Here is a 12,144-nt window from a genome sequence, read left to right on the forward strand (position 1 = left end):
GAGGTTGGAAGTGGAGCAATTAAAGAGGTAAATTCATTTATCTAAAGAGGCTCCACTTAATTTTTTTCTTGGAAAAATATTGGCAACTATAGTGCACGACATCTTGGTTTTGCAATTTTGGAAAATACTTTGTCTTACTGCTTTTTGTATCTAATGCCCATGAAAAATTATTTGCTACAGTTATGGGAGTGGTATTTAAATGCAAGTTTATAAATTACTCTTTACCTCTCTGTCATTATAAATCAAATGAGACTCAAATCCTGACCCTATTAAGTTAATTAAATCGATATCACTTTTGGCCTTAATTGTTCAACCCTTAAATGACTATCAGGTCATGCTATTGATTAGCTTTCGAGATACTGTTGTGCTTCTGGCACACCAGGTTTTGCCAAAAGATGTGTAAACACAATCAAAATAGGTAGATTAGCGACATTAATTATTTTTTATACATGGTTTTGTTAACTCTAATATCTGCAAAGCTACCTTCATTGAAAAAGTTATTACCTTGCTTTAGAATCAGGCTTTTTTCTCTAGCGTTGAAGCTACATGTGTAACGATCGGTGTCTAGACCAAACCATACTAACTGCATTCTCTTTGCTGTGCTGTCTGATGCTAAGTGACATGCTCTCCTCTTTGTGAACCTTTTAACTTCTCCAAATGTCTCTCTTCCACCACGCTGCCCTGGATTAAAAGGTGGGGATGATATATGTCCGTCCCTTTACGGTTACTCAGGGTTCAACGGCAACCCCTCCAATGAGTTAGATTACTGTAACGCTTACAGACAGCATTTGGATGTCCCTCGTGACTCACAGAGGGCCATTACTTTCAAGAACGGCTGGCAAATGGCCCGACAAAATGCAGAGGTCTGGAGCAGCACCGAGGAAACGGTTTCCCCCAAAATCAAATCCCGTAGTTGTGACGATCTCCTAAATGACGACTGTGATAGCTTTCCTGACCCCCAAACCAAGTCAGAGAGTATGGGTTCTCTGTTATGTGAAGAGGATTCCAAGGAGAGCTGCCCTATAACGTGGGCTTCCCCCTACATCCAGGAGGGCCGCAGTAATGGCAGGTCAAGGCTCCGGCACAGGTCAGCCCATGACGCTCCAGGCTTCCTAAAACTGTACAAGAAAATGCACCGCATTAACCGCAAGGACTTGATGAATTCAGAGGTGATCTGCTCCGTCAAGTCGAGAATAATGCAGTATGAGAAGGTGCAGCAACACAAGGGCCTGCTCCCTGGATGGAGCCAGTCCTCCACGGAGGAGGTGCCCAGGGACATGGTCCCCACCCGCATTTCTGAATTTGAAAAGTTGATTCAAAAGTCAAAATCCATGCCCAATTTAGGAGATGAAATGTTATCTCCCCTAGCCCTAGAACCTCAACAAAATGGTTTATGTCCCAAGAGGCGATTTTCCATTGAGTCTTTGCTGGAGGAAGAAAATCAGAGTAGACACCCTTCTCATGTACAACAAAGCTACAAGCCTAAAACCCTGGTGCCAATTCATATTGAAGTCACCAGTGATGAGCAACCGAGAACGCATATGGAGTTTTCTGACAGTGACCAAGACGGAGTTGTGTCTGACCACAGCGATTACATCCATGTAGAAGGATCATCCTTTTGCAGTGAGAGTGACTTTGATCACTTTTCTTTCACATCCTCTGAAAGTTTTTATGGATCCAGCCACCATCACCACCACCACCACCACCATCACCGGCACCTCATCAGCTCCTGCAAAGGCAGATGCCCGGCCTCCTACACTCGATTTACCACAATGCTCAAACACGAAAGAGCTAAACATGAAAACGCTGAAGAGCCCAGAAGACAAGAAATGGACCCTGGCCTTTCTAAACTTGCATTTCTGGTCAGTCCCGTGCCTTTCCGGAGGAAAAAAAATTCGACTCCCAAAAAACAGACTGAAAAGGCAAAATGTAAAGCGTCTGTATTTGAGGCTCTGGACTCTGCCCTTAAAGACATTTGTGACCAAATTAAAGCTGAAAAGAGAAGGGGAAGTTTGCCAGACAACAGTATCCTGCACCGTCTTATCAGTGAACTTCTGCCAGATATTCCCGAAAGGAACTCATCCCTTAAAGCTCTCAGAAGGAGTCCCATGCACCAGCCTTTGCACCCACTGCCTCAAGATGGTGCTAATCATTGCCCATTGTACCAGAACGATTGTGGGAGAATGCCTCACAGTGCCTCTTTCCAAGACTTGGACACCACCAACAACAATTACCACCACCAAGACCACGAGAGTGCACGGAGTCTCCAAGGTGGATGAACTTCTCTTTCTTTTTCCTTGTGGTTCAGACACCCACCATCCAGCACCTTCACCTTCCATTCCTACATCTCATCATTCCTAAGCCGTGAGACCTCTCGGCATCATTCTGTGTTTTGAAGCAAATGCTTGTTGTGCAAACATGTCTTACTGAATAGTCTCATTTGCCCATGTGATATTCGGGCTGGATGTGTGGCTTAAAGTGACCACTAATTCACAAAAATTTACTCATTCAAAATCAAAAGGGAAATCCATCTTGTAGCTTAATGTTAGGGCTAAAACCACTTACATCAAAACAACAAATTAAACCTATTTTACCACTTTAAAGGATTCCGAGACAGAGACCATGATTGAGTATCAGTATCCTTAAGAAACTGACAACTCTTTTTTTGTTGTAAAGTGAATCAAAACCAGTAACTTAACAAATAGCTTTTTCCTTGATTTTATATTAACTTCATAAAGTTATATTCACTCAATAAATAATTTGCTTACATGCAATATAAAGACACTACATCAAAACACTCAGGAAGCAAAACTGAAGTATGTAATGAGTCATTGATGGACAATGAAAAAAGAATAGGATTTGTTTAACGACTTTCTTCATTTAAAGGACACAGTGGAATAAAATTTTTGTGAATGTATCTTTAAGCTATATATACAGAAGTCTCATCTCCATCACTCAGTGTATTTCATTTTCTCTGCCTCTCCATATCTTTATTTATTTTCTATTTCCACTGAAAGAATCCTCTATCGACATGTTAATTAGACCATGTAGGTTAAAAGTGACTCCCAAGCCCATTTTCATAGATGGACTATCACTTTGAAGTGGCAACACAAGGACAACTAACAGTTCAAATGCAGGGGACTTTCTTGATGGTTTTTTTGGGTGTTTTGACATTTTCATACAATCTTTATACAATTCTTTTTGTTAATTCTTAAAGTACGTCTGTTTACGATGTAAATTCTAAGAAGCCAGAAAGAATATTCCATGCTGAAATTTGGATTAGCAAAGTCTTCTATGCACGGGACTTCTATGCAAAGTGCTTTACACTCCTTACCTAATTAACACTGGCCTGAACCTAGGTGATAGGTGTGATTATAAGCACTGTTTTACAGTTGAGACCCAGGGAAGACAAGAGATTTGACCCAAGTCATTTAGGAAGTAGGTAGGAAAAAAGAGATTCAAGCTCCTAATAATTCAGAATTTGTAGTATAGGATATAATTTCTATAGGCAAAAAAAAAAAAAGGCAATTCGAATTTCAGATTAATTATAATATATTATAATAATATAATTAATATATGTGGCTCAGCTGTCAGCTGCCATTGCACACATTTGCTTATTAGTATTTATCTTTGCTTCCCTTTATACTACACAGCACGCTTCAAAAATAACAAATTCGAATTTTTTAAATCAATGCCTACAATTTGAAATTTTTACTGATGGAGACATGTCATAGTTTAAGTTTTGAATTAATTAGCTACCTTTTCCAGTTTTTCAATATTGGACAATTCCAGTTTTTCAATTAAGTAGATCAATAATAATAATAATCCCTTCTAAATTTTATGCACAGAGTGCCTTATTGAAACATGATTTGAGAGGGCTTTGAAATGCATTTAAACAAAATGAAATATTTACTTTCCAACTTTGTTTAGCCCAATTGAAAAATAGGTTATATTCCAAGGATTAGCAGAAGTAATTTACAAGTTAATGACCAGTATGAGAGCCCTATGATCATAAAAGTATATGTATTTAAAATGGAAAATATATGGCACATAATCCTCTCTCATTCTTAAAAATAACTGATTAAGTTTTACCTGAAATATCTGTGGCCATGCTACCTTACTAAACCTAAAGACTTTGGAATTCACAACTGATAGATATTTATCCTTATATGTTGTCGCATAACTGATATCCCACCTGCTGTTAAGTAGACAATTCTACCTTATAGTCAAAGCAGTCAAAATCTTTAAACAATGTTTTCTTTTTATGAATTGGCATTTTAAATTCCTTTATAGCTGTATTTATTTTCTTTTTAATGCTTCTTGTTAACCAGTATAACTAGCTTTATTAAAGGCTAAAAGAAAGAATCTACTAATTTTGACCCAGTTACACTGGTAGAATTCTGTAACAGAGATTACTGGGATATTTTTAGCCTCTAGTTACATTTCCATGTATAAATGTGTAAAGTATGAGACCATTTAGAGATACTTGTAATCATAATTTTGTAATATAATTATTTATACTTTGTTTTAAGGTAAACAGAAACAATTCAATGTTTCATAAGCAGTTTGGCAAACAATATGACACTTTCTGTCTAGAGAATTTTTAATCCCTTTGTTTCTTGGAATAAATATATACTTTCTGATAAGGTAGCTGAGCAAAAGGGAAGGCAAAAGATAGAGGCCTTTTAAGCCTTCAAATGACGTCTTAAGACTCACTAATGAAGAGGGAGCAGCAAGAAGGGGTTGGGGGATGGACACACCCATGTTCTGCCATCACCATACTTTCTTTTTTTTTCTCTTTTTCATTACTGCATTCTCAAATTGTTCCACAAAATGTTTTAGTTTTTGTAAACTGTTGCTATTTTCAAATTGTCCATCTTCTCTAGGCCCTATAGTGTAATTATAAATCGGAGGCAAAAGGAATTAGAAAGTGTTAAATCTTTGAGATGAGAAATGCCCGCGACTATGAATGGTCTACACCGGATGCTGCAGCATAACTACACCAACAATGTAACAATTATATTTGTGACTAGAACACTTCTGCCACCTCGAGATATTTTTCCCTTTTGAAATGTGCTGGCTTTGTGTCTTCTCTCGCAACTTTGTAATGACCTTTGAGTTTTATACCCATGTCTTCCATTGTGGTGTCTCTCTAAATCTGAAGGAGAAAATAGTTGCCACCAGGGAAAATGGCTAAAAGGGTCAGCTTTTAACTAAGTGGATACTCACTCCGACCCCGTCCTCTCCCGCAGACCACGAGTTCCCTAGAAGTTACGCTTCCGCCATGACTGACCTGGGGAGAAGCGCACCGCGGGAAAGAAGAGGAACTCCAGAAAAAGAGGTAGTGTGTTTAGCGCTACTTGAGTCTTTTTTCTGCAGCGTATTTGGCAAAGCACTTGTCAGCCAAAGTGATGTCCCAAACCAGTAAAGAACCCAGATTAAGAACATAAAAATGACAAGAGAGAAACTAGAAAGTTTCCCTGGAGCCTGAGCAAAGGACTCCAAGCAGGATGCACTCCGACCCTAGCTGCACATCTCCCCCAGCTGCAGCCCAGTTTCAGCAGCGAGGCCTCTCTGAGTCTCGACCTGATACCCATGAATTAACAAGGGTGTTCTGCCAAACTCTTGAGCTGGGTTGCCCCACAGAGGAAGGAGATTTCCCTGTGCAAATTTCCCCACTGATGTAGGGGAGAGCCCTGGGTCATCTGTGTAGCAAATCCATACAAATTCAACATAAATGATTTTTGCTGGCCTGCTTTTATTGGAGAACATCTCTGAAAAATCACTGCTCCTAGGAACCACCTACCAACTAGCTCTTTGTCCACGGCTCCAGCTCAGGGCTGGAGCTCTGGTGCGTGCTACCTTGGAGCTGTTTGACCGCAGCTGAAAGCTAGTCTTGGACTGGTAGCCATTTCAGGAGAATCACTACAGGTGTCTCCTATGGTCTCGAACCTGTGGGACCTGCAAAGAAGTCAGGAATGTTCCAGGTTGCCTAAAGTTCACAGAATCACGAGGAAAGAGAGTGGGGTGAGGGGATTACTGGGAAGTGGAGAAGGAAGAGCTGGGGTGGCTAGCTGTGGGGTGCAGGTGATTGAAGGAGAGTGTATGTCACATCTTATCATGACGACAAGACGGGTTTGCTATGTGCTAAAGAGTTCCTGAGCCCTCCAAGGAATGCAAGATGCCCAAACCTATGCTCTGGGCCACTAACTAGCCTCCCAGTGATAACTGGGCTAATATTTCTTTGCTACTATGTTGATAATTATTTAGTAAAAGGGATGATGGTTTCCTTCATGACTTTTCCCAGTCTTTTTATTATGAGTCTGAAGGAGTTATGTCAATACATAGAACCTAGAGCAACTAACCTTCTGCAGTTATCCCAGGAAAAGCCGGATTTATACCTGGGACAGAACCCTCGGCAGAAGCCTATTCCAGCATTCATGTTCCTTAGTTTCTAAGACGAAATATGATATCCAGTGGTTATGATGCAAAAGTCATCTACTACATCCTGTTACCACTTAAATACCTAAATGAAGGACTAATTGGTTGATTTATAAATTGCAGAGGATTTAAGTTATGTTTCATCATTCTTTGTGCTTTCATTCCCCTTTAATTCACGTGAAATTGCTTTCTTGAAAAAAAAAATCCAAATTGTAAGTTAGTGCTAATTGTTTACCTTCCCTTTCAGAAATTGCCTGCAAAAGCTGTTTATGATTTTAAGGCTCAGACATCTAAGTAAGTAAGATAAGTGTTCATTATACGTCTTAGGGTGGCTTTAAACACTTCAGTAATATTTAAGAGGTAAATATTGCAGTGAGGTGTATTATAAATAAGGTCTAAGTCCCAATTCAGTAATTGGCTGTAATTAGTGTTTCCTTCACAATTAACTGTGATAGGGTTAATTTTATTTTCATTTGAAGTTTAGTTGAGAAACACTGAGTTTTAAATGACATTAAACATGTTAGAGCACCATGAGTTCAAAGGGATAGGAAAACAAAGTGATATTAAGAATCTTTGTTTCTAGAATTTTCATGTCAAGAATGAAATAAAAGTAAAGTGCTGGGGAGTAATTAACACTAACTGAGAGAATTTAATAACATTTATCTATCCAACGAAATTCAGGGTAGTTTGTGGGGTAGAAGAGTAGAACTGTGTACAAAGATTCCCATAGTCAAAACTCCATGTCTTAACACTTTAACTTTGAGATTCTGAGCAAAATTCTCTCCTATGGTCTTTTGATGTTGGTGTTTTCATATTCCTATGTTGCAGTATTTTTTTTTTTTTTTTTACCTTTTGTACTTAGGAACTTGTTCATCAGGTGGGCATGTGGTTAAGAAAGGCTAGTACTAAGCACATAAAGAGGCTTAAATAGGAGGGAGTCTTCCAGATTTGTCGTGGCCCATGTGCATAGACCTGATTTAAGAAACTTTGAACTCCGTTAGAATTCAAGATATTGAAATCATTGTATATTGGCATTAAATTATCCCGTGTTGTTTAGACTGAACATATATAATAACAAAAAATTTTGTTCATAAAAATGTATATTAACTAATATTATATTAATCAATTAATAGTTCTAGAAACTGTCTCTGCCATAAGACATACAAAAATAAAATCACTCAGAATTTGGTAATACTGCTGAGATGGTGAATGAACTAAATAGGAAAATGCTACTTAGAAATTAAGATGGCTTAAATCTAGTGTTTAAAAAAATCCTGAAGAAAAGCTTACCCATCTTTTTTTTTCTTTTTTTTTTTTGGATGAGATAAATAACATCTGCTTTGTTTCTACTATACTCTAGTCCCTATTACTGCTCTTTGGATATGGTGTGACGATTTGTATGATGCATGCCGATTTTACAAAATAATGATATAGAACATGTAAATGTCATTTCTTCCTTGTGACAAGCAATCAAAAGCTTTTTTAAATGTATGAAACCCTGGGGAATGACAGGGCATATAACACAGGAAAGGTATCCACCCAGGGCCCACAGCTTTTTAAGAAAGCTTAGTAAAAAACAAGCTTTGGGAAAAAGATGATATGCAGTGCTAAGGAAAGTGTTTGGGGTGTTAATTGTGTTGCTGAGTTTTGTTTGCTCCAAGTGCCGAGCCTTATGCCATCCTCCAAGGCCATGTCCTCATTGCAAAAGCTAAGTTAGCAAAGGTTCAAGGCTTGTAAATGACAAAGCCTTTCTGAATGGTTGTCAGCACCACCCCCACCTTTCACGAAAATCTTTCTAGACCCACAAAATCTAATTGCATAAACCTTCAGAGAAGTCGATCCAATAATCACCCATGGAAGCTATCCCATATTTTTTGTAAAAAAAAAAAAAATGTTTCCCACATACCATAAGTAAACTGGTCTGATTGCAGCTTAATCATATTCCTCTCGTTCCGTTCTCAGGAAATGTAAAGAGCAGCCCCCGGTGTAGTTACCCTATTTGACACGAAAGTCGAGGTTATGGATGACTCACAAAGCTTTAAAAGGCTCACACACCCAGAAGCACTGAATGTCCTAGAAGTGCTCTTAATTAATAGCTAGATGTGAGTGCTTTTCGTGCCTAACATCAAGAGACAGATAGATGTATCTGTTTTAAATAAATATTTGGTTTTTTAATTTTATTTTATTATGTTATGTTAATCACCATACATTACATCATTGGTTTTTGATGTAGTCATTCTGTTTTAAAAGCTATTTTTCTTTACCTACTGCAAAAAGTTTAATTTACAAAAATACAGCTCAGTAACTCACCCAATGTGATGTCTCAATCGTTAAAAAGGAAGAAGAGATAAAATGTCACCATTGCCAAAGGTTATCAATGACCACTATTCAAAAGGTTTAGGGGAGGGAGGAAACAAGCTTTACCATAATGGGGCTCAAAAAATCTAGGTCTGAGATGAGAGGGACACAATTTTGAAACTGATAAGCGAGATCTCTGTCCTTTATCTAGAAGCTCTCAAAATTTTAAATATAAGCCTTTAAAAATAGAAAAGATTTCTTTTCATATTGAAAAGAAAAAGTTTTCTCTAATTGACATTTAAAAACAAAAAGCTAAGCTTCCTAGTCTCCTTTCCAGAAACCAAACACACCTGGTGCTAATAAAGCTGTTGGACTGTAAACATTAAATATTTTGCTTTTTGTTTTCTACATCAGGCACTTCAAGAGGGAAGTGTACTGTATTTGAATGTAAGGCTCTGTGAGTCTCCTTTGTCTTTTGGGTTACTGGAAATTTAATGCACTTTCAATGTGACTATTTTAGCACTTCTAATTGCTCGATCATTCTTTTAATATGCAACAGCTTTTTTTTTCCAATTAATTCTTTTAATCAATGAGAAATATTCTACATCTCATATCCACCTGTCTCTTCATTATCTATTCGGCACAAATAAACGACCCAAATCCAGATTCTGAATGAAACGATGCAGAAGATTCAAGAGTGGGAAGGCAGATGTCTAGGAAAGTGGGGCTCTTGGGAAAAGATAGGAAATGAGTGTCCTCCAACAAAACATAATTATGGAGGCAAAACAACAAACAGATACAATTCCCTGGATAACGAAGCCATGGAAAACAGACGCAGGGAGGATGAGCAGGTAGGCATGAATTAGCCAAAATAAGGAATGTCTTTAGAACTTGAAATTACATACCCACATTTACCTGCTTAGGAGAGAAGCAGGTAAATAAGCTTCTTCTTTGAAATAGCCCAGATGGAAAAGCATAGTTAGTGTCTCAAAAGTATTTTTATTTTTTAAAAACAAGGGGTGCCTGGGTGACTCAGTCAGTTAAGCATCTGCCTTCGGCTCAGGTCATGGTCCCAGGGTCCTGGGATCGAGTCCCGCATCGGGCTCCCTGCTCGGCGGAGAGCTTGCTTCTCCCTCTCCCACTGCCTCTCCCCCTGCTTGTGTTCTCTCTCTCTCTCAAATAAATAAAATCTTTAAAAAAAGAAAAAAGGTCTAGGGGTACCTGGGTGGCTCAGTCAGTTGATAATCTCAGGGCCCTGGGATTGAGCCCCACATCCAGGCTCTGTGCTCAGTGCGGAGTCTGCTTCTCTGCCCCTCTCCCCCTACTCATGTGCACGCTCACTCTCTCTCTCAAATAAATAAATAAATCTTTTTTTAAAAGGTGTAAAGAAGGCAACAACAATTTGTGCATGTCTTTACACCTAAAACATGTTTATCTCTGCTTCACTGAAGAATAAAAGATCTTTTTCTTTACACAAAATACATTCCTCATCAAGACATTCCACTTAAATTCCTGACAACCAGCTTCAAGGACCCATAAATAACAATTTTTCTGGTGATAGCTCTTCTGTCCTAAAGCTAAATATTTATTTTCCTTATTGTAAGCGTTAGCACATCAAAAGGAGACAGAAGGAGAAGTCAAGTATCTGGCCAACTAGCTAACCAGCTTCAGGATAAACAAAATCAGTGCAGATTCATCACTCCTCCACTGTAAACTCATGATTACACAGCAATCGCACGTCCCTGCCTTTAAATTTCATATGCATCTGCCCGTGATTTATATCAAATGTGATGTTTATACTTGGTCTTTTTTGAAATCACTTCTGACGTTATAAGGTGATCAGTGAATCCTAAGAGTTTGCAAGGAAAATCCTTATGTAACTGGGCTCGAAAAAGATTATTTAATATGGACAGTATATTTCTCAGCCAAATGCAAATCAAGTGAGAGTGTTGATCTTAAGAGTAATTGCTCTACATCAGGGAAAGACCCACTGAAACGTGTCTCTTCCAGGGAGCTGTCATTTAAGAAAGGAGATACTGTCTACATCCTCAGGAAAATAGATCAAAATTGGTATGAGGGAGAGCACCACGGGAGAGTGGGCATTTTTCCAATCTCCTACGTCGAGGTAAGTCCTTTCCTTTCCCTCTTCCGTGATTGTTGCTTCCCAAGTCACCACAGATCAAGAATAAATAACTCTTTTCCCTCATAGAAACTCATACCTCCTGAAAAAGCACAGCCTGCAAGACCACCTCCCCCAGCCCAGCCTGGAGAAATCGGAGAAGCTATAGCCAAATATAATTTCAATGCTGACACAAATGTGGAGCTATCGCTGAGAAAGGTACCCTGGCTGTTTTCTTCAACAGTGCATTTTGAAAGGCTATATATTTTCAAAAGTAAAATAGGTTACCTTTTTCTTAGACAATTTTTGTGTTTTCCCCATGTGCTACAAAGGACTCTATCAGGGCCGCCCTGAGGCGCTGTTACCCACCGCTCCCGTGTCCTTCCAGATGCGGTCCCCTACGGAACACAAAGCTTCTGAGAGACATTGCCTCCCAGGCTTAGCATGGCAGGCTCCAGATCCTCTCCTAGGGGCGCCTCGAGCTGGATCTCCTGCAGCTCTATATATGGACACATCAAAAGGAAAAGCACTTTCATGCACCTCAAAATTTTGTTGTCCTGCTGCCTTATTATTCAAATTTAAAAAAATAATAATGTTCCAACATTTAATTTTATCTTGGAATCAATGAATAGTCCTCACGTAATGCAGGTACTTCTCACCCCAGAGCCTTTTTGAGGAGTCCTTTGTGCAGTGCTGTTCCCTTGATCAGCCCCCTCTGGGCCTCATGACCGACCCAAATTTCACTAGCAACCTATCCAATTCCAGTATATCAGAAAGAGCTCCTTTTGACTTGCAACTTTACACAGTGAAGAAAGAGCAAATGAACAATTGTCATTCTGTGCTAGGCCATCATGTTCATTTGTTTGAGGCAACCACAGGTCTGCACAGAGCACGGGCTAGAGAGTCACACGCTGGGTGGTTCTCGAACCTAGACCGGGCAAGTCCTCAGCCGGGAGCAAGGAAGGGAAGTCCCACTGTTCTTATCCTGGCAGAACCTCATCTCGTCCTCCCTTCTTTGCCCTGGTTCTGCATCATCAACCGATTCTTGTCCACCCTCCAAGCTGCAACACAGCTTTCCATGAACCAAACCAGCTACCGTTTCCTAGTAAAAGAGAAGCTTCTGCCGATGCGATTTATAGCTCCAGCAACAGCCTAGCAACAGTAATGTGTTACCGAGAAAATCAGTACAGATTTTAAGAGTAGGGAGATTTCCTTTTCTTCAGTATGTTCTGCACGGAGGCGGTGTGGGACAGGCTCTAGGAAGACTGGCACCTCGAGGGGCCCCT

At 39.4% G+C, this 12,144-nt stretch overlaps 1 protein-coding gene across 12 annotated transcripts in view; it reads left to right on the top strand.

The window, feature by feature from the left end:
• SORBS2 (sorbin and SH3 domain containing 2) overlaps positions 1-12,144 on the top strand; it is a 181,099-nt gene that overhangs the window by 144,105 nt on the left and 24,850 nt on the right. For 10 of the 12 annotated variants that reach the window (XM_035004220.1, XM_035004224.1, XM_035004221.1 and 7 more), the window contains 4 exons: positions 5,253-5,341; positions 6,689-6,735; positions 10,750-10,864; positions 10,949-11,077. In XM_035004220.1, coding sequence (XP_034860111.1) covers positions 5,253-5,341; positions 6,689-6,735; positions 10,750-10,864; positions 10,949-11,077 — 380 coding nt within the window. Of the gene's footprint in view, positions 1-693; positions 2,272-5,252; positions 5,342-6,688; positions 6,736-10,749; positions 10,865-10,948; positions 11,078-12,144 lie in introns of all 12 variants that reach the window. The other 2 variants (XM_035004227.1, XM_035004228.1) reach the window with 1 other exon arrangement.

The sequence above is a fragment of the Mirounga leonina genome, unplaced genomic scaffold (assembly GCF_011800145.1).
Source record: "Mirounga leonina isolate KUSES-001 unplaced genomic scaffold, KU_Mleo_1.0 Mir_128, whole genome shotgun sequence".
Lineage (NCBI taxonomy): Eukaryota > Metazoa > Chordata > Mammalia > Carnivora > Phocidae > Mirounga > Mirounga leonina.